The sequence below is a fragment of the Schistocerca americana genome, chromosome 8 (assembly GCF_021461395.2).
Source record: "Schistocerca americana isolate TAMUIC-IGC-003095 chromosome 8, iqSchAmer2.1, whole genome shotgun sequence".
Taxonomy (NCBI): Eukaryota; Metazoa; Arthropoda; class Insecta; order Orthoptera; family Acrididae; genus Schistocerca; species Schistocerca americana.
In genome coordinates this window covers 243014303-243036254 of record NC_060126.1, presented here as the reverse complement: position 1 = coordinate 243036254, position 21952 = coordinate 243014303, and the positions used below count along the sequence as shown (strand labels likewise).

The 21952-nt window shown below is 38.7% G+C and overlaps 1 protein-coding gene across 3 annotated transcripts in view; it reads left to right on the top strand.

Moving 5' to 3' along the window:
• Positions 1-21952, top strand: part of LOC124545215 (afadin) — a 1085620-nt gene that overhangs the window by 1045110 nt on the left and 18558 nt on the right. For all 3 annotated transcript variants that reach the window (XM_047124083.1, XM_047124082.1, XM_047124084.1), the window contains 7 exons: positions 5387-5518; positions 5668-5854; positions 9015-9326; positions 12045-12201; positions 13288-13434; positions 18406-18809; positions 21162-21291. In XM_047124083.1, the coding sequence (XP_046980039.1) occupies positions 5387-5518; positions 5668-5854; positions 9015-9326; positions 12045-12201; positions 13288-13434; positions 18406-18809; positions 21162-21291 (1469 nt within the window). The remainder of the gene's footprint in view (positions 1-5386; positions 5519-5667; positions 5855-9014; positions 9327-12044; positions 12202-13287; positions 13435-18405; positions 18810-21161; positions 21292-21952) is intronic.

The following is a 21952-nucleotide window of genomic DNA, read 5'->3' as shown; positions in this document are numbered from 1 at the left end:
ATTGTCAGTAATGTCATTGTTTGTGTGGATGCAATTCTCCATACACAACATGATTGTCTGTCACTGTTTGAAAATACATTACTCATTCAATAGTTTAATTTCTAATCGAACAGTGTTGAAATATTGGCTTTTATATTGAAAGACACATTCCAACAACCATTACTATAGTAACCCATAGCCAAGTGGGGTGCCTAGGGGGTGACTGATGTGCTCGCATTGGAATAACTACTGTTAATTGACCAGGAACTAACTCGGTACAGCTTAGAGGAAAAGGCCCACATGAGTCAAGTGAAATGTCCTTCTGTCCTTCTCTATGGAAAGGCCCACGATCAGATTAGGTTAGAGATTAGATTAATACTAGTTCCATGGATCATGAATACGATTGACAATGGCAATAAGTTGAAGAAGTGGGGCTTCCAGAATGACTGTCTGACAGCAGCAGCTGTTATCCTGGCAAAGACCACAGTTCCAATGTAGTAGGGCCTTTCGGAACAGATGTCTTATGGCTAACAGCAGTGATAGAAGGCGCAAGATGGCACAAATGAAGGGTAGCAGCAGGCGTTGCGGCCTGAAGCATAAACTCGAGGGTAGCTAGCAGTCAGTCCAGAGCTTGGAGTTTAACTGCTTGTTGAGGGGCCGAACTGTGACGTAAGTACCCGTCAGCAGAGGAATACAGGTGCTGTGCCATGTGGACACGTGATTGCATGGACACAAATATGTGCCTGTAACTGGAGCATTGCCTACCACTAACTGCACACCACACTGTGGAAGGCTTGATGGTAAACAGCTCTGTTGACAAGGTCAGCCGAGCATGTACTGCACTTACCTTCACTGATGAAGCTCAGTCTCTTCAGAAATGAAAATGTTTATGTAATTTTTTTATCATTGATGTAATATAAGTCACAAAATATGAGGGTTGGAACTTAAATAGTGGCAACTATTTATTCAGAACCAATACAAAAGAGTTACATGTTTGCATCTGTTACTGTCCTTCAAAGTAGTCACCAGTGTTGTGTAGAACCTGTTGCCAGTGATGTGGACTGTTGATGGTGCGGATGGAGCCTGTCGAATCTCTGGAACAGTTGTGAAGCGAATGCCACGAAGTGGTTCCTTCAGCTTCAGAATGAAATCAAAGTCATGAGGACTTAAGTCACGTGCGGCCAGCTTTGCAAAAGAAGTGACGATGCTTTCTGCTTAACCCACCCATCATTCTGCACGACAATCCGCGGGCACATACAGCGCAAGCTGTGGCTGCTCTGTTCAGTTGATGGGACTGGGAAGTGCTGTACCATCCACCATACTCCCCAGACTTAAGTCCTTGTGACATTTATTTGATTCTGAAGATGAAGGAACCACTTCATGGCATTTTCTTCAGAACTGTTCCAGAGATTCGACTGGCAGTAGGCCGCTCCATTTGCACCATCAACAGAACAGGCTCTGCTAACGGTATACTATGCCTTCCACATCACTGGCAACAGGTCCTACACAATGCTGGTGACTACTTTGAAGGACAGTAATAGGTGCAAACATGTAAGTCTTTTGTATCAGTTGTGAATAAATAGTTGCCGCTATTTAAGTTCCAACTCTCGTATGTTAGACATCATGGAACATTTCTTACACATTTTATGCCTGTGCATAATTGCATACTATTCAAAAGAATTAGTAGAGGTTATTTTGGAACTTACTCTATACTGCATAGAACAGTACTTTACAACTATTGTAAATGGTGTTGAAATCAATCAGTCGTACTATCATCAAGGATGGTTCTTATTGAAGTTTGAGAGCATCAGTAATCCAAGTGTTCTTCCATTTCTTACAGCGTGTCACCTATGTGGCACACTCTGTATAAGTGTACAAAGGTCCTTCTGAGGAATGTTTTCCCACTAATTCATGAAAGTCTGTGAGTATTTGTGGTGCACCAGATGAGTGTGAACACGTGTCTCAATAATTTTCCACACATGCTTGACAGAACTGAGTATAGATCTCGCCAAAGGTGACTCCATTATATGAATTTTCAGCATTCACATTGCATCCTTGATGATGAATCTACTTATGCCCTATTACTATTGCCCGTGGTAGGGGATTCTTGACCAACAACATACGCGGCAACCCCCAAATGGTCTAGGAGTATCTGGTCAGCGTACTCCTGGATGGTTAGGCAACTTTGGTTGGTGGCAAGGTCCAAATATCTGTCAGTACTGATGACATGCAGCACCATCACAGAGTCTTGAGCAGATCTGTCAGCTTGTTAGAGCACAATTTGGTGTGTACTGCTCAAGCAAATCTTAGCTGTTTGTGACTGATGCAGTTCTCCAGTGTCAAAATTGGCTATTCCCTTGGGTTTACATGAATAGCAGGTAAGGTTCACAATGTGTGTGTGTGTGTGTGTGTGTGTGTGTGTGTGTGTGTGTGGTTTTTTTTTTAGAACATAAAATATCAGTCACCTTGTGGGTCTGTAATGCATTGACAACTTTGCCCTACATGTCTTGTGATTGTTTCTGTCTCATTGTAGTTACTCTGAGGCAACTGAATGACAGTCAGGGAGACAATGATATCTGCTTTCTGCTGTTGTAGTGACTTGCAAGCAGTTAATCAATAGCAGTGTATGTGGCATACTGAAAACACTATTTATGAATTATTACTGCAGTCTGTGGATCTAACTGCATCACACTGATACCAAACTTATTTTGAGGGTTCTTCAACACTGTAATGCAGGACTAAGCCAATAGATAAAATAGCATGTGGTTGTTCTGTACACTGAGTAGCCATGGGCTTGGCAGCTGTTCAGCAGTGTCACTGGTGTAAAAAGTGTCAAGTAGAGTTAACACTGCAGATGTTCCACTAATTAATGTGAGCAGTGTACTAGTGATTAACAATCATAACTAGCTGTGTTTGTTCATTCATAATAATATGGATGGGAATGGAAGGGTTTGTGTGTGTGTGTGTGTGTGTGTGTGTGTGTGTGTGTGTACATAAACTAACAAAGTTTGCCATGCATGCAAAAGAACAGCTGCTGTTTCTGTCTAACAAATGTACTGAAAGAATTTAGTGTGTGTGTGTGTGTGTGTGTGTGTGTGTGTGTGTGTGCGCGCGCGCACGCATGCGAGAGAGAGAGAGAGAGAGAGAGAGAGAGAGAGAGAGAGAGAGAAATACCCTGGTGACTCTGTATTTGTGATTTTAAATAAAGCTTTGTCCTTGCTTTGTCACTCTACTAACCAACTAACAACCTGCTTTGCGCTGCTTCCTCTGTCCCTCACAGCGACAGCTGGGCCCTCTTCTGCCCCTCGGCCCCGACCAAAATCTGAACTGGTGACGTCAGCCCATCCCCTGCACAAGCCACCAGCAGATCCCCCGTCAGCATCGTCTGTGATGCACTTGCCGTCATCGGTGTCGTACCAGGAACGTCTCGTCGAATGGAGCAACACAGGTGGGGTGCCGGGGTGTCGGAGGCCGTACAATGAGTGTTACGTCGGAGCCACATGTCCTGCTACAGGTGTTCTATGTGGAAGGATGTTAGGCAGTGATTCCGTACGCAGCATTGTTGACCGTCGAATGGGGAATTTTCCCGTGGTACCTACAGTTGTTGTCGAAGCTGAAGATGGTTCGGTGTCATCCGTAATTTCAGATGACGCATGTTCTGATGTGTGCTGTTCACAGTCATCATTCTGCACACCTTCTGACATGTTAGGTGCCGTGGGTGGTTTCACATGTCAGTCATGTGAAAAGAGCAACATTGCTGCCCCACATAATCATAGGAGGACAGAACTTGATGAAGAGGAGAAGTTGAAAATTATTGAAGATGTCGATAAAATTTTGTTGGATATTGAAAATAAAGCTCCACCTATAGTATGTTCCCCTCCAGAGCTATTTACTAGTGATGGTAATCTGGAAAGTGTGGACCATAAAATTAATTTTAGTACAATGGAAGATGTGTCAGTAAATGCAGACAGTGATGATAGCAAGTGCTGGAAGTCACCAGATGAAGTACGTCTGGGTGAGGGTAGAGTTGCTGCTCTCGCAAAACATTTTTCCCAGATGGGTGAACATGGACTCATTCGTCCAGGAAAGCGTATTTGTAAATCTGTTCCCAATTTATCAGGAAGACCCCATTGGGGTACAGTATACCGAACACCGGGTAACACACTTGTGTATCGACTCGGATCTAGTCTGGAGACAATTTCGTCACCACTCGGTCAGCAAGACAAAGTAGTGAAGCCTATGCCATTCAGAAATATTAGACCACTGTCTCCGCTCAGGTGGAGTAAAAGTGAGAGTTACTTACTAGCAGCAAAACGTGTAAGAAGAAAGGCATACACCACAAGGAAACTTCAGAGTGAAGAAAATGTAAGTGCAACAAAAACTCGTAGGAAGTGCTCTGGCCAGAGGAGAGGCTGTTGCAGATTGAATAATAGAAGCAAAAGTGAAAGTGATGTACATAAAACCAATAGCCAGGAGTTGTGGGAACACACTGACAGTGTAGAGAATTTATTACAATTCCCAAACTTAGCAACAAAAACTACACAGACATCTCCAAGGTATCACGAAAGCTGCCACACAGTGTGCATTCGTAGGAAAAGTGATGGCGAAATCTGTCACCATAAAAAGGATATCGAAAGCCATTCTGCAAGTGCTGATGATTTACTGAAAACTGTTCATTTTGCCACAAAGGTCACTCAGACCTCTCCTTGTGTGAGAAGAGGGTGCCCGGACCAGAAACAACGCAGCTGGGAGCGACCTTGCAGTGAGGACAACTTGCTGGCTATGGGGAAGCTGAGATCAGGTCGCTGCGACAGTAAGGCAACAATACGTTCACTGTAGCATGTTGCCATTAGTGATCATGTGGCTCTCTTTAGTTGAGTGGAGCACAACATTTAGTTTCAAGATTTTTTAAATTCTGTTTTACTTATTTTTTGTACATAATGACATTTTGCATGGCTTCATTGTGAGTGGATAGGAGATAGTGGATGAAGAAGGAATTTTTGTTTTGCATGATTTTTACATCAGTGTAGTTTAATGAATGTTATTTACCTGCTGAACACACGTTTTGCTTCCAGTTTCATTTGATGTATTAGTTAATATAATCTGCCATTTGCAGACATTATGGTTTCATCTTTTCTTTAGTGTATTAGTGTATACAAATAAAGAAACAATTTTATTGACATTTGCTTTTTGGCGTAGTGCATGTTGACAATACTTGACGATGCATTGCAGACAAAAATCTGAACTATGGTGAAATTTTTATTATCATTACAGTTTCTCTGAGAAGCAGTTAAACTTTTGCTTTTTACATTCTAGCTTTATTTTTGTTTGGTAAAAATTATACCTTTAAATCATGAAATGGAGCCTTATTACTTTAACTCACAGTATGCCACTTTCTTTAACATAGGACCACGACGAATGAGTGAACGTGATCTGCCATCAAGAATAATGAATGACCAAAGTCACACGATTGACCCCAGAAGAAATGTAATGCCTCATGCTCCAATTCAGAGTTCAAAATCAGTACCTTCTCTTAACAGTAAGTAACAATGGGTTATTAATACATAAATTTTGTGTTATGTAGAAAGCAATAACACTACTTCTAATGTATGTAAGCTATGAATGATATTCTAATTGTTGTGTTATGATGTTAACTTCTTGAGTTAAAGTGGACTTCCAACTCCACAGGTGGTAACGGAGACATAAGTGCAGGGAGAACGCAGGCAGTAGGGCAGCATGAGGTATTCAACCCTGGTTATAGTCGCACCTCTTCAACCAACAGTATACCACAAAAGTCGTATGATGGACCTCCGCACCAGCACATACCACCGCAGCACCAGCCAACTGTGAATGGACCTACTGCCCTAAGGTCAAAGTAAGTCATATAGAAAATTATTTTTGTCAGAATTATGAGGCACACACAAACACTTGAAGACAGAGAAGCAGCCCATCGCACAGCCAGATGTAACAGTTCAGTTTCAGTTTGAAGAAAGTCGCAATGTTTAATGGATGTTGATGAACTAAAAACTATTTGTTGTGAAACTGCTAAATTGTTTCACTGTTTGTCGCAATTCTCCCTTGACAATGCAAGAATGTTACCTACATGACAACAAAATCATATGTACGAATAAATTATGGGACAGAACTCAGAACTGTGGTCATTTCTTACCTTCAGAAGGCAAAGTGTGTAGTATTGCTTATAGACACATAACAGTAAAACTGATACACTACCTAACTTTGTGAACTAACAGTGCATTCCTCAGGGAGGAGAGAGGGATCGAGTGGGTGAAGTGTAAAAGGAAGAGCAGGTCATTCAGATCCCAGAATGAGAAGGACCCGTCACTTTTCAACAACTTTTTTTCCCCATTCGGGCTCATCAGTCTGAATTATCTCATCATTTTTTGTAACCTTGTACATCAATACGTACTCACTCTTGTTCTCTCTGGCTCTCTTACCCAACCCATCCGTATCTCCTCTCTGAGGAAGGTGCTGTTAGTTCTGAAAGCCAGGTAGTTTGTCGCTTTACTTTTATTGTATGTCTATTGACAGTATTACACATTTCACTTCCTGAATGCATTTATGGTTGTTTTTGTGGAATAGGGATGTACAATAAATTCTTTCTAATATGTAAGAACCCTCAAATGGCCTAAAACACATCTTCAGTGAGTTTGCCCAAAAACAGCTATGGCAGATGTTCTTTTGCATGACAGTGCAAGACCAAACACCAGTTATCACACGATTGAAGAGGTTAGAAAAGGATGAAAAATGTGGAAACGGATGGAGATTACATTGAAAAGTCATAAATTAGCCATCAATGTTGTGATTTTCCACCTATGTAGTTGCATTTGAAATTTTCGGTAAAAAAAAAAATAATAGGAGGCATTACTTTCTCATTGACCCTCATAAATGTTCACATCAACAACACCATTAATTATTTGATTTTACTTAAAGAAATCTGAGGTACTCACAGCTATCAGGGTTCATTCCGCTGATAAGATGTTGGAGTGTTACAATGTCTGGCTGAATGAAATACACAGTTATACTTTGTTTCTTTATTAACAGAACTCTATATTTGTTACAGTGACAATGTCTAGTGTTCTGTATAGTGATGCATAGAGTACGAGAATTAATCCCTTCTCGTTCAATTTTGTGGTTGGTACATTGAAAGAAAGGTTGTAGGTACCCCACTGTGTATATCTGAATTTCTCTAATTTTACTATTACAGAGACATATTTGAGGAATCAATATGTTTCTTGTATCATATTGATGCATGGGATCTCGGAATTTGCTATTAGACCTCTTCATGATTTACAAAACTTAACTTATACTGCCCCCTCCGTCTCCCACTTTCACCCCCTCCCTCCACTACGACCCTGTCACTAGAGTTTGTTGCACATTTCTAACACACACTTCAATTGACTAAATAGATCCATGAGAAATCGTGCATCTTTTCCTGAAATTTTATCTATCCTATCTTTCATCCCAGTGTGGCCAGGGTCCCAGACCAATGAATAATCCTCAAGAATTGGTTGAAAGAACATTGTTCAAGCAACTTCCTTTATGGGTGAAATAGGAACTTTCTTTATGGGTGAAATATTCTTTCTTACGATCCTTCTGATAAATCTCAGTCTACTATCTGCTTTCCATGTGATAAATAATGGAAAATCCAGGATGAAATAATGACAGTGTTATGAATCGGTGATTTGGAGATCCTGAATTGCAGATAGGCACAACAAAAGGACTGTCGTACAAAGCTTTCATCCAAACAGGTCTTCATCAGAATTAGACAAAACACACGCACAAGCACACAAACCAAGGCCAGACTGGGCACAGCAGTGCGTAATGGGAGAACCAATGTCGTTAGTGACGGTGAAGAGGCTGGGACAGGGAGGGGGAGAGATAGCAGGGTAGCTTTGGGGGACAGTAAAGTGCTGCTTGTGGGAGCATACAGGGAAGAGATGAGGAGAGTGGGGTAGCTGGTGCAGTTTGGAGGCTGATGGAGGGTGGAGGTGGGGGAGGGTGCAGCGGAAAAGGAAATAAGTAAACAGATTGTGGGTGCACTGGTGGAATAGAGGGCTGTATAGTGCTGGAATGGGAAAAGGGAGGGTGATAGGTGGGTAAAGGGCGATGACTAATGAAGATTGAGGCCAGGATGGTTACAGAAACATAGAATATATTGTAGGGAGGATTCCCACCTGTGCAGTTCAGGGAAGCTGGTGTTGATAGGAAGGATCCAGATAGTGAAGGTCGTGAAACAGTCAGTGAAATGAAGAATGTCGTGTTGGGCAGCATGCTCAGCAACTAGATGGTGCAGATGTTTACTGGCAACAGTTTGTCAGTGGCCATTCATGTGGACAGACAGTTGTTGATTGCCGTGCTGACCTAGAATGCAGCACAGTGGTTGCAGCTTGTAGATCAGGTGACTGGTTTCACAGGTAATTATCCTCCCTACCTTGCACAAAAGCAGATCCCCCATGTGTTCTTTCTCCAATCGCCCACCACCTGCACACGTTCCACCATCTGGCCGCAGAGGAGCTCCCCTCATGACTGAGTACCATCCAGAACTGGAGCAACTAAATCACATTCACAGAGATTCAGCTACCTCTCGTCATGCCTGAGGAATGTCATACCCACTAACCTTCCCACAGTGATATTCCCAGCTGTCCTACCAAAGGCAGTCATATGCGGCAGTTGCGATTGTGCACACTTGTGTGTGTGTGTGTGTGTGTGTGTGTGTGTGTGTGTGTGTGTGTGTGTGAGAGAGAGAGAGAGAGAGAGAGAGAGATCTATGTTTGATGAAGGCCGTGATGGCCATAGGCTTATTGTGACATTTTTGTTGTGCCTGTCTGGGATTCAGCATCTCCTTGATGTGGTGAGTGGCAACTTTCTTTTTTCTATTATTGTTACATACCAGCCTGGATTTTCCATTGTTAAATACAGTAATAAATAAATATGGTATTACCAGTGTTGTGTTGCAAGCTGAAGTTAGTCATAATACGTAAGTGAAATATTGACATAGTATGAATGCTTTTCAGATCTAGTCAGAATTTGAGTGACACTCGCACCCTGCCACCGTCTGTACCCGTTTCCCGGCAGGCATCAAATCCTGCACTTCATGCGCATCAGGTGGCACAACCACAGCAGCAGAATGCTCCCCAGCATGGTGTTGGTGGAGAAAGTGAACGATTCTACCAAAACCTCAGCATCTATCGTAACCAAGAGGTGCACAATGGAGGCTACCCTCCCTCGAGTCCCATTCGTGGAAGTGGTCCTCCAGGACAAGGTGGGAAGATGCCAAGTCCACAAGGTCACTACCATGATGCATCACATCCAGCTTATACTGACAGGTAACCTGACAGCTAAAATTTACAGCATTATTTTTTGTCCCTCGTTGCTACTTATGTTCCAGTGCTTGCAACTCTGTCTTAGAAAAAGATGGATATACCACAAAGAAAAGGAAATATAGATAAAGTAGCACCAGAAGAAGAGCCTCCTGCTAAATTACTCTGTTTATCATTGTAAAATAAGCTTCTAATGTGTAAATGTGATGTACAAATAACCATTGCTATGTGATCTAGTTAGCGTGTTGTGCTAAGGAATTTTCAGTATTCCGTCCGTAGATAGTATCAGAGTTAATACCTTAGATATTTTTTATTTTTCAGGAAAATATCTAGATGCTTGTAAAAATGTGAGAAGGAATGAAACTTCTTTATAATGAGATATACTTATTACAACCATCTCACTAGCTCCATGTGCATTTGCAGATTTCCTGTAACTTTCTCATTCTGCAGGCATGGTGCTAGGTTTGTTCAACTCTTCACATCCTGGCCTTTTCACTCATTTACTTTTAGTTGCTTCAGAGACATCTCGCTCTTGTTTTTGGGCTTCATGGCTCAGTTTGTTTATTTTGACCATTTTTAATTTATTGCTGTGGTAACATGCAAATTGCAAACTTTTCTTGTATTTATGATTTAGAAACTTTACTGAGCTCAATAGTTCTGAATGTTTATGTAACCATCACATGTATTTCTTATTCCTTAACAGAGTTATGAACCTGAATGAACTTGACAGAAAGCTAATTGAAGCATACCTTCACCTCTCCTCCTCCCACCCACCCACTGAAATAATATGCATTTGGGATCCACATGAAGAAAAACAGCATATGGTCTGTTGTTATAATATAAGCAACACATGCTCAGAAAGCTTGCAGTGCATAAAAACAAAGGCTGTATCATTTTGTTACATTTCTTTGTCAAGACCTCAGTTGAAACTATTTTAAAGACACTTTCTTATTAAAAATTCAATTTTCTCATCAAAAAATCAATTTACAAAGAATCCATTACTTGTTATGTACCATTTTAGCTTAATGCAAATCTCGAAACTTCATATGGTGCCTTGGGCTTGCCTTCATCTATGGTAAGATGGAGTAATTGAAAGATGTGATAATTGTGTAGTGATTTTGGGAAAATACAGATGGCTATACTGCTATGTTACTACTTCCTTTTAAAATTTCCGTATAGCAAGTACTGATCTTATAACATGCCCCATTCACTGTCTTTGAAGTTTTGCTGTGGTTCTGTTGATAGCTTTCCCAGAACCCACTAATCTATAGAACCTCTGACAAGAATCTGCTTTATCATAATTAATGTAATTAATCTTCTGTTGCCATTGCTGGGCCTCTGAATATTGACTCAGCATAGTGACACAGTGGCTAAGATGCAGGAGTTGCACACAGGAAGTCTGGAGTTCATGTACTCTTCCAACCATTCATATTTAGGTTTCTTATGCCAGGACGATTGCTTTGAAAAGAATGTGGCCAGTTTGTTGCTTGTCCTTGTGATATCTGAGACTGTAGTCTCTCTCTGATGACAGAATGTTACACTTTAGTTTTCTTTACTTCTTTTTCTAAATATTCTTTCTGTAATAAATATTAGTATGTTACTACATTGGTGGGTGGTTTTGTATTCAATAATAACCACAAATGTTTTTCAACTACTGTCACTATGTTTCATATAACCATGCAGTGTGTTCATCTTTCATGTTAGGAATGCTTAGCAGTTTCTTCAAACTGGAATACAAGCCCTAAAAATTTATTGTGTCCATGCAGTAAATGAGGAGAGAGAGAGAGAGAGAGAGAGAGAGAGAGAGAGAGAGAGAGAGAGAGATATGATTCCTGTGTGTCGTAAACATCTCTTACATTGTGTCCTTTATTGCCCTGCTCAGTTCTGTTTTTATGAAGAACTCTTGCAGACTTATTCTCTGTTAATTGGGTAACTCAGTATTTCATACCTACATTTTTTTCTTCTATTGACTTCAGTAGTCAGTCTTCCTTTCATTTAATTCATAGTGACTCAAGAGCTCTGCAAGTGTTTAAGAATATAACTGTGACAGGAAAATTGCAACTAGCCCCAAAGTTGTAGAATGATCGAGTTCCATCACAAGTTTTGCGTGTAACACCATTTGTCAGACAGTAGTATTACATTTCTTATGCAGTTTTGCGTGTTACTCATAAATAAACTAATAACTTTCTATCATATGTGTTACGTTAAATAATAATTCTCGTGAAAATAATATTTAACCAAATGTGTATTTATATAAACCAATACAAAATACAAATTGTTTTCTGTGCCATGCTGAATGACATTTTTTTCTTTTGATGTGTTAATAAATAGCTTGTCAGGTCCTACTTTATTTTATCATTGTATTTTTAATTAAAATGAAGGTTCAGAATAATTTGTAACAGATATAAAATGTAATCTTTCTTTGTTTGACACTTATTACATTTATTTATTTGGAATACTCAAAAACATATGGGATAAAAAGTAATATAATTGATATTCATATGAGTGTAAATTAAAATGGAAAATTAGGCTGGTGGAGCACAATTGTTGTCTACTAAACTCTTCAGTTTTTGACAAATTATGTGGAATAATTGATCATACGAATAATGGGTATGCAGCATATTCTAAATTTTGTTGTGGAGGTATACACACGTGCATTTAATATTCAATCTTCTTAAACTGCTTCCTTTAGCTTGAGACGATGTATGTTTATTTACTTCCCAGGAGTCCACCACATCCACAGAAGACTGGATTACGTGGGTCACAGTCGTCCCTGCATCGGACACCTGAAATGCCAGTGAATGCTAGGGATCTCAGAGACCGGCCCACATCTGCGTACATTCCACAGAAAGACCCATATGGCAGCCCACAGCATGCCCAGGTAAATGACAGAGTAAATTCAGTTTTGTCTTTTGCATTGCCACCTTTAGCCTGTTGTCCTTTAGACATTTTCACAGAATTCAGCTTGTTAAGGCATATGTGATCTTTAAAACTTAGAATCTGGTAGAAGGGAGAAATTGTTCACACACTATTATCCATGATGTGATGAAATTTGCCTTTGCTGTTTCTTTAGTATGATGAAACAATTAACATATAGGATTTTCACTCATATTAAATAAGAAATTTTGAGTTAGCCTGTGGCAGCTGACATAAAATATAGAAAAAAGTGACACATTAGGAAGAGATGCACAAACAAAATTACAGATGATATTTACAAGGGTTTTGTTTTGTTATTAGTAGTGGTAATTAAGTTTGAAACATAGGTAAAACAGTTTGCATTTACTTCATAATCTGTCCTGTCAGTATATCTCATCAGCCGCTGCCCATAATGTTTATATAATAAATATTTGAAAAGTAAAATTTCATTCACTCTTTTCTGTTGTTTCATAATTGATCATAAGTTCTGAAATGTGATTTATTCACAAATGAGAAGTACTTATCGATAATGATGATGTCAGTTCTGTGCACCTTCATTGCCCAAATTACTGGCGTCTAGTAACCGATTACTTCCTCCCTCAAATCTGTGATTTTCATGGTAACAAACATGGAACAAAAAGACTCAAACTATATTCAAGACAATTTGGTTTCATATTTTATTATCTTCGTGCTTTTGTTTATATTTCCACTAAGTTTTTGTTGTAAGATGTGATGAATTCATCCATGTCTTAAATTTTGAGATTCTGAAACATACTTAAACTGTAGCCATCGATACTTCAGATATTATTTGGCTTTTCATTTTAAAGTAATACTGTAGTACTGAGGCGTAAGAACCAGAAAAGTTGCAGATGTTTGACTGTAAATGAAAGTTAAAAATGCTTCTCTAATATATTATTTACAAAAAGGCCCACTAACTTTTTCTCCACTTGTATTTTTATGCTGCAATATATTGTACAAACTTTAATGTGTTTATCTTAAATGGGTATTCATTCAAATGAAATACTTTACTCTCAGCACTATTCTGTTACAGGGAATGACAGCAAGATCTCAATCTACAAGAGACATGTTGCGCCAGGAAGCAAAATTGCATGAGATGCAAGAAGAAGTCAGAAGGCGTGAAATGCGAGGCATTACTTCTCCACAACTTCACCATCCACCACATCTGACTCGTCCACAAGTGAGTTGTAGTGAATATTTGGAAAGAATTGCAGTACCTCTGTTTAATTATTCTTGTGGCTTATTAGTCAGTGCTGAAGAATTAGCCACCTTTAGTCATGACAGGTGTCATATTTTGAAATCTGCCACAGTCTTACAAACTGAGAACAGTCTTAAATATTGTAGATACTGATAGTGGCTGAGGAATTTAAGTACTTAAACAAACACTTGAACTCCATGTAATGCTAAATTCCATGATACATTAAAGGTTGTTTTTGGTGGCTCAAACATGTAGGCTTCTACACTGAAAAGTGCTGAGAAAAGCTGAATGGAGATGCTCCTTGTGTCATTACATTGTAAAGTAGTCTACTTTCTCCTCAGTTCCATTTTTTTGAGAGCACGCTACCAGTTTTAACTGTTTGGTTTTCTCAAAGCCAAAAGAATTCATGGTTTGTCATCTATTTCTTTCTGTTGCCGCTTGCTTTCACTCTGCTTACCAACAATCACCTTCCTTCTCTACTGCCAAGCTCCTTTATTCTTGTTAAAACTTTTCCTCACATGCATCAAATTAGTTATCGAAAGCACAACCGTAGGGGGTATCGAGCGAAATTTGTGACTGGATTGAGGATTTATTGATAAGGAGGACAAAGCATATTATCACAAATGGAGAGTCATCAATGGACGTAGAAAAGTGCACCAGGAAGCATGTGGGGACGTCTGTGTTTTGTGTCGTGTATTAATGACCTTGCAGACAATATTAATATTAGGCTCAGACTTTACACATATGATGCATTTATCTATAATGAAATACTGATTATAAAGAAGTGCTCTGACAAAATCTGCAAAAATATTCAGTTTTATCTCAATAAGATTTCAAACTGATTCAAAGATTGGTAACTTGCGTTAAATATTCATTTATGTAGAATTTTGCACTTTCACAAAATGGAAAAAAACTTAGTATCTTATGACAATATCAGCGAATGAAAATTGGAATTGATCATCTCCAATATCCAGTTTGTGTGGATACGAAATGGAATGGTCATAGCTCAGTCACAGGTAAAGTAGTTGCCAGACTTCAGTTCATTGGTAGGATCGTAGGAAAATTCGGTCTGTCTACAAAGTAGATCGCTTTAAAAACAATTGGCCACTCTTTTTAGAATATTGTGCAAGTGTCTGGGACTAATACCAAATTGATTTAATAGGATATATTTAACATATACACAGAAGAGCAGCAAGAACAGTTATAGGTTCATTTGAACCTTGGGAGAAATCACAGAGATGCTGAAAAACTGAACAGGCCGATGTTTCAAGAAAGATGTAAAATCTTGTGTGAAAGCTTACTTACAAAGTTATGTGAACCAGCTCTAAGTTAGGAAGAAATGTCTTAAGACCCTCTTTGTATAGTTTAGGGTATGCAAAGATAAGATGAGACTAATTACATCACACAAAGAGATATTTAAACCATCATTTTTCCTGCACTTGATGTGTGAATTGAACAGGAATAGGCCCTGATGACTGATACTTTTAGAATTAGCCTCTGCCATTTACTTCACAGTGTTTTGTAGAGTATGACCACAAACATACTTCTCCCATCATTTTTTCTTTGTTCTGACACACTAGCTGCCTATTTTCTACAGCTCTGATTTAACTTCGTTTTCTCCATCTTATCCATTGCTTTCCTTTGTTATTGCCTTTGACATCTTACGTTGACTTTTGTCTAGTAGCTATTGTCATCTTTTAAACCCAGGAAATGAAATCTTTTAGCTGTTTAAAATTAGATTTTGTTCCAGCATTTCCTCTTTATACTAGAGTCTACTGTGTTACTGGAAGAAAAGTCCTTTTAGAGTACATGTTTATACTTTGCAGTTTCATATGGTTTTCCTGCATAGAGCCCATTGGTTACTTAGGAGTTCAATCTCTGCACAAAACAAACATATTGTCAATGTGGAACTTCAATATTCCAGAGTTTGCACCTTTCACAATCTGCTTCATTCTATCTTCTGAGATTTCATGATTTTCTGCTATAGAATATCTGACTGAATACTCAGAAGATCAGTGTTAACTCAACCTGTTCTTGGAACTGCACTCCAAGACTGAGGAACTCAGTAGATCATTTATTCTACCTAAATAACCCGTTGTTTCGAAATGTCACTTGCAAAAAAGACAAAGAAAACAGAATGTATTATGCAGACAGCCTTTGGAGCTTCTCTCCCCGAGTATTCTCAATAAGATCTCTTTCAGTAACCATAAACTGATTGTAGTATTGACCCTGCAGTATGGGTTTGAAAACTGGATCTCTTTACCAGTTGAATGTTTCATCAGTTATAAAGATCAAATGGGAGCGGTACGTAAGATGTGTTGTGGTTCTCATGCGGGCATCCATAAACAGTGTGGAAGTAACCAATATTAGTCACAGGATCAATTGATTTGGTCGTATGAAGTATGTGAGTAGTGACAAGACTTCTTTGACATACATTCCTTGCTAGAAGACCTTGGAATGCTCTTCTAAAACATTACAAGTATTCGGGCTTTAGTAGCATGAACATAAACCCAAATCTGTGTAAAAATAAAGAAATATTATGTAAAAGAAAACTTAGTGGGTAGGTCATATGCTAACATACTTACTAACTTCCCAAGACTGAACACATTTGTCTCAAGGAATTATCCACTTTCTTAATTTAGATTTATTTTCTGTCTACCAATCACTGTTTTCAGTTCAAAATGAATCTTTTTGGGATATGTTGCCCATTTTCAGATCATATCTTGTAATTACAGAGTAACTGGTCATAACAGAACTATCAGTAAATGACAGTGAACTGATGGTTCATTAAGAACAGTCACTCTGTAAGTATAAGATATGATATGAAGATGGGCGACATTGTCTGAAACCAATCATTTTTAAATAAAAACAGCAATCAATGGACAGTGGATATGCCTATTTTATATTTGACTAAGAAGGGGACCATGCATACTTGTTATCACCAACTCCATCCAGATTTATGGTATTTGCGGGACTTGGCCAGAAATGGAAATGACAGAAGCGCAGGCGCCATATGGCTGAGCATTTAGAAGAAAAACATTTTTGACATGCATCGTATGAAGTGTGAGTCATTTAGGTTAGTGTACTTCCCAGGTATTGATTGGTGCAGCAAAAATAGTATGGAATGGTAATCCAAAGATTGCAATATGAAGCACCTGTGGGGGTGGGGGAATCTTGAACTTAACATTACTTACACTGTAAATAAACCAAAAAATACTCAGTATAATTTTTTATTAATATTTGTATAAAACATGAAAAATAAAAGGCAAAGTAATATTTGGGATTGCAAGTAAATCTCCAGGTAGGGTTTCTAAGGCATACTTGAGAACTTCATATATAAGATTACATAATTTTATTTTAATGGACGATCAAAATTTTTTCGTTTGAAGGCTGAACAGTCAAGAATCAGTATGTTGATCAAGCAAGATCACTGTGAGCATTGAGGCAATCATCCCACCGATGCATCAGGTTGAAGAAATCAGTTTGGTAAAACACTGTGTCCTGCTGCATGAAGAAGTCCGTAATTGCCTGCTGTATACTCGTTGACCCTAGTCGTTTTTTGAGTGACTGAAGGCGTTATAATCACATGGGAAGAGATAGGGACTATAGGACGGGTGCTCAAGTGTCTCCCACCCGAGTTGGCCTCCCAGATTGGCCTGTGCCTTGTGTCAAATTGTGACGAGCATGGAACTTGGCACACCATTCCACAATGGTGGTTTTTGACAAGTATGCTGCCCCATACACATTATGCATTATCTGAAGATGGATGTCTAAGGTGTGTGTCCTTCAGCTGCCAAAAAAAGAATAACTGTCCTGTTCAGAGGCATCCAGTAATGACTTCATAATAGTTTATGTTTCCATGTTTATTGCTTGCATGCCGGAGAGACATGAATACTACACTAATCCTATGCTACTTGGTTGATTCTTATATATCTGCATTGGAGTTGTGCAGAATTACATATATACTACAGCAATACCCTCAAATGGACACTTTTCGATTGCCCTTTATATTTTACAGTTGATTTATATGTGCTTTGGTGATATTCATTGTAAAAACAGAGGAAGCAGTACTCAGCATTTTGCACAGTTTATAAATGCTGTGTCTTTACAATTACATGATTTTAAGTTTCCATATAAAAACAAACTAGGTTTATGTTCGTAAAAGGTTCTCCTCATTCACAGTTTGGCAGCAAACAGCATGTGATGCTTCATTTCATCAAATATTGGCAGGGATAGCTGGTGAGACAGTGAAATGTATTTTGATGCAGTCTTCCCAGTATGTGGTTCCATTTTCTCTGAGTAGGCCAACCTTTATTTCTATCTTTCTTTCTTTCTTTCTTTTTTTTTAAAATTACAATCCTTTATTGGAAATTTGTTAGCACTCCCAAATTTTCTTTAGCCCTTTATGAAAATATATATAAAAACAATGTATTCACCATTATTTCAGTTTATTTCCAGTGTAAAAATTAGAAGTAACAGCAGGTTTACATAAAGGGTCTCAACACCATGATCCTCGGATTACCGTTTCGTACTCTTTCCGTTGCACCAATCGCTGCCAGCAAACTATGCTATGTAAGTGACTCGTGTCTCACCTGACCCACATCAAAAAACGCTATTTTCTTCTAAATTCTTATCCGTTTGGAGCTCCACTTGTGTCACTTTCATTTCTGGCCAAACTCGCAATGTTCCATAAATTTGAATGAAATTGATTACAAGTAGGTGTGATCCCCTTGTAAGCTTTATGTGCTCTCTACAGTTCAATTGTACTTTTTTCCATACTATATTGTTTTGTGCATCATTGAATTATAATTATCATACAAATTTTGAACAGTAGTATATTGATCAATTTGAACAGAATATTGTAAGTGGATAATTATTTCAGTTGTTTATTATTAACTATGAAATGGCCTGTAATATGTTCTGTAATTGAAGGTTTTCATTTCTCACCACCAGATGCTGCCAAATATGCCTCGTGTACCAAACACAACCTACAATTATCCATCATCACCACAGCAACAAGTACTGGAACAGGGTTACCACCACTCTCATCACCCGATGTCACCTACTTCTCCGACATACCGACCGGGTTATGCACCCCCTCCAACAGCACCCAAACCTTCACGCCAACCATCAGAACTACCTCAGATGATGCCAACTCAGTATCACCACCATCACCATCACCAGCAGCAGGCACAACAAACTGAACACGGGTTGTACCGTGAAAGTCCACCACCTCCTCCACCACCTACCTCCACGCATCCTCTTTATCAGGGTCAGCAGCAACACCCGCCCTCTCTGCAGCAGCAGCCGCAGCAACAGCAACAACAACAGGATCACAGATCTGTTAATGATAACAGGTAGGGAGAAATACTTACATTTGTAAACACAAGCTGTAATGGGTCTTGCTCCTGGTGGCTATAATACGTTTTCTCCATGTTTAGAAGGTACAGTAAACAGCAGAAGTGTAGTAGAAAATGGCAACTAAATTAAAAGTCTCGGTTTCAACATGTTAAGAGCATTAATTATGTTGGATGAATGTGAACTCTACACAACCTTTAAAAGAACTGTTGTTCTCCAGCAACTTGTTACAGCATAATTTGTTTGGTTTATTGCCCCTATTACCTTTGTGACTGTATTGTACTGAAAATACTGATGTCACAACACAAAAGTGTATAATCTCCATTATGTTTGTAAAAAAAACTTCTCCACAGAGTTCACTGCTAACAACTCAGTTAAGTACTTTCTTGTCCTTTTGCCTCCTGAGTGCTATTAATACAATGTTAGGACACCAAGTTATGGAAACAGCTAACAAATACCAAAGAAGAATAATAAAGTAATCTCATTCCCATGACTTAACTGTAAGTAACAGTACAGAACTGTTTCTGTAGAGATGTTTAAAATATTGACTACCATAACCACAATTTTACAGCATCATACCATGAACTTTCTTACATGCCGTACCAAAGATGTGTACTATTCCACTGTTTATGGTCATCTAAAACGCCAGAAACAAAACTTAAGATAGTACTGACCAGTGGACAAGAGAGACAAGAGCTGAAGAGGCAAGCAGGACTTACCTGTGTTATGAACAATAGAAAATATCAATGAAAACACTTCCTTACCTAACATAACACTGACCATTCCGATAACACAACAGAGGATGCTGCCAGACCTATGTGCATGCCATGTTTATGTGATATTAAGCTTTTATGTCTAATTCACTGGTCTGTGCATCTCCCTAGTTCTATTTCATGTGCATCGTTCTTTATGAGTGATACAGTTTCCACAACTGTTAGTGAAAATTTAAGGTTTCATAGAGCTTGCACAGCATGGACACCATGCAATTAGTAAAGTATGAGTTACTGAAGGTATTCTGTTACATTTCACAGATCATGTTTCCATGCAGTACTAGGGAAATATATGCCTTTTATGCCACTGAGTCTGAAAATGGTCACTTGCACAACAAAAATTGTGTTGACATAGTTCATAATCCTATTGAGCAGCTTGCCTGCATGTTTTAAGTAGTAGAACCCAGTGAGGCATTGATTTCCAGTTTATACTATATTAAGAAATACCTTTTCATGTGTATTGCCATCTCTTTACTTGTAAAGGCATATTGCACTGAGTACATATTTGACAGTGGGACCTCCAGGATGAATTATCATCAATATAAGGAAAAGATACACTGCTACTCACCATAAAGATGACACTTTGAGTGACAGACAGGCACAACGATAAGACACTTACACATTAGCTTTTGGCCAAAGCCTCCTTCAGAAAAGGAAACACGCACAAATTATCGCCATCTCCAGCAGCTCGGGCTGGAATGCTGGAATTCCTTGTACAAACAAATGTGCATATGTTCTGAAGAAGGCTTTGGCTGAAAGCTAACGTTTAAGTGTCTTTTCATTCTGCCTGTCTGCAACTCAATGTGTCACCTTTACAGTGAGTAGCAATTTATCGTTTCCTTGTAATGCTGAGTATGTATTTGTTCATTTGAAGCCCAGAAGTCTTAAACTGTGTAATCGCAAAGATATGGGGCTATTGACAAAATGTTAAATACATTTTCACGCATTACATTTGCAAACAACAGAATATGTTAAGTAATTGCAGCAATAATCTAACTCTTAAGTAGCTAAATAATTTAAAAACTACATGAAAATTCAACACACTTTAGGACTTTTTTTCTTAAGATTTAAATTTTGTGATGGAGGGGATGATATCAATAGTTAATGCAAGTTGCCTTCGGATACTTATCAATAGAATAAAAAGTATGTGTCATTAGCAAATCCTTAACTTTCATCCTGAAGATATCGCTTTCATTTCTGATTGATAAGATGTAGTTTGTTACAAAGTAGGCAGCTGCCCATATTTCTCACCCCGTTAAGACTTCTACTTAATCTGACACCTCCTAATTGTGTAGTTACTTAAAAAAGTGAGAAAAACTTACAATGCAAAAAGGAAGCTACAGGCATGTGTGGCAGATTCTTTTAGGTATTAAGAATGTTTCTGCATTTAACTTTGATTTACAATTTGTGTTTTAACAGCAGTGAAAAAGCAGAACACAATCTCCTTGATATTTGCTGTAATATTTCATTAAAAATTTCAGTCTCTTTGCCATAAATTACTTTCTGATGTTAAATGGAACCTTCTAGAAGTATTTGAATATCAAGCAAGAAGTTAATGCTTGACTTGACGTTGCATTTCAGATATGCTGCCAGCATGGCTGATCCTCCACGTGGCTCCTACTACCCCTCATCAACTGGCAATACTAACCAACCACCACGTCAGTATCAGTTCAGTGCAACTAATCCATGGGAACGAGAAGAACGTGAAAAGGTAATGTCTAGTTTCTAATTATTTCATTAAGTACTACATGAACAATGCACGTTATTCATATCTCTCTCTCTCTCTCTCTCTCTCTCTCTCTCTCTCTCTCTCTCCCCCTCTCCCTCTCCCTCTCCCTCTCCCTCTCTCTCCCCCCCCCCCCCTCCCACCCACCTGCAGTGGTGATGAAGCATTGTGGTTTTAAAATAATTTATATTTCTGTAGTCAGCAATAAACTTGTTTATGTAAGAAAAGAGTTTTAAAATAAAAAAATGCTCTAAAGAATGAATGACTTCTTGAAAGTTACATTGGTGACATTTTCATTGTACTGAAACTACGCTAACATATGCACGATTGCTGACTTGTGAGTCACTGAGCAGGACACACTATTTGCCACAATGACCATTGGGTAACAAGTATGTGCATCAGATGATGTTTTAGGGCCAGTTGTGCCATTATGTGTGAAAATAAAACAATTTTCTTGATTGAATTGTGATGGAAAATGCAACCAGGGTGCACCATTCTGAACAAGGAAGTGGGAGCACTCACTGAATCCAGTCAAGAAAAATTCAAGACCTCAATGTCCAGTTGGAAAGTCATATTGACAATATTTTGGGAAGTCAAGACGTCTTATGATGATGCAGCTCCAGAAGAATGGTCAAACTCACTAATT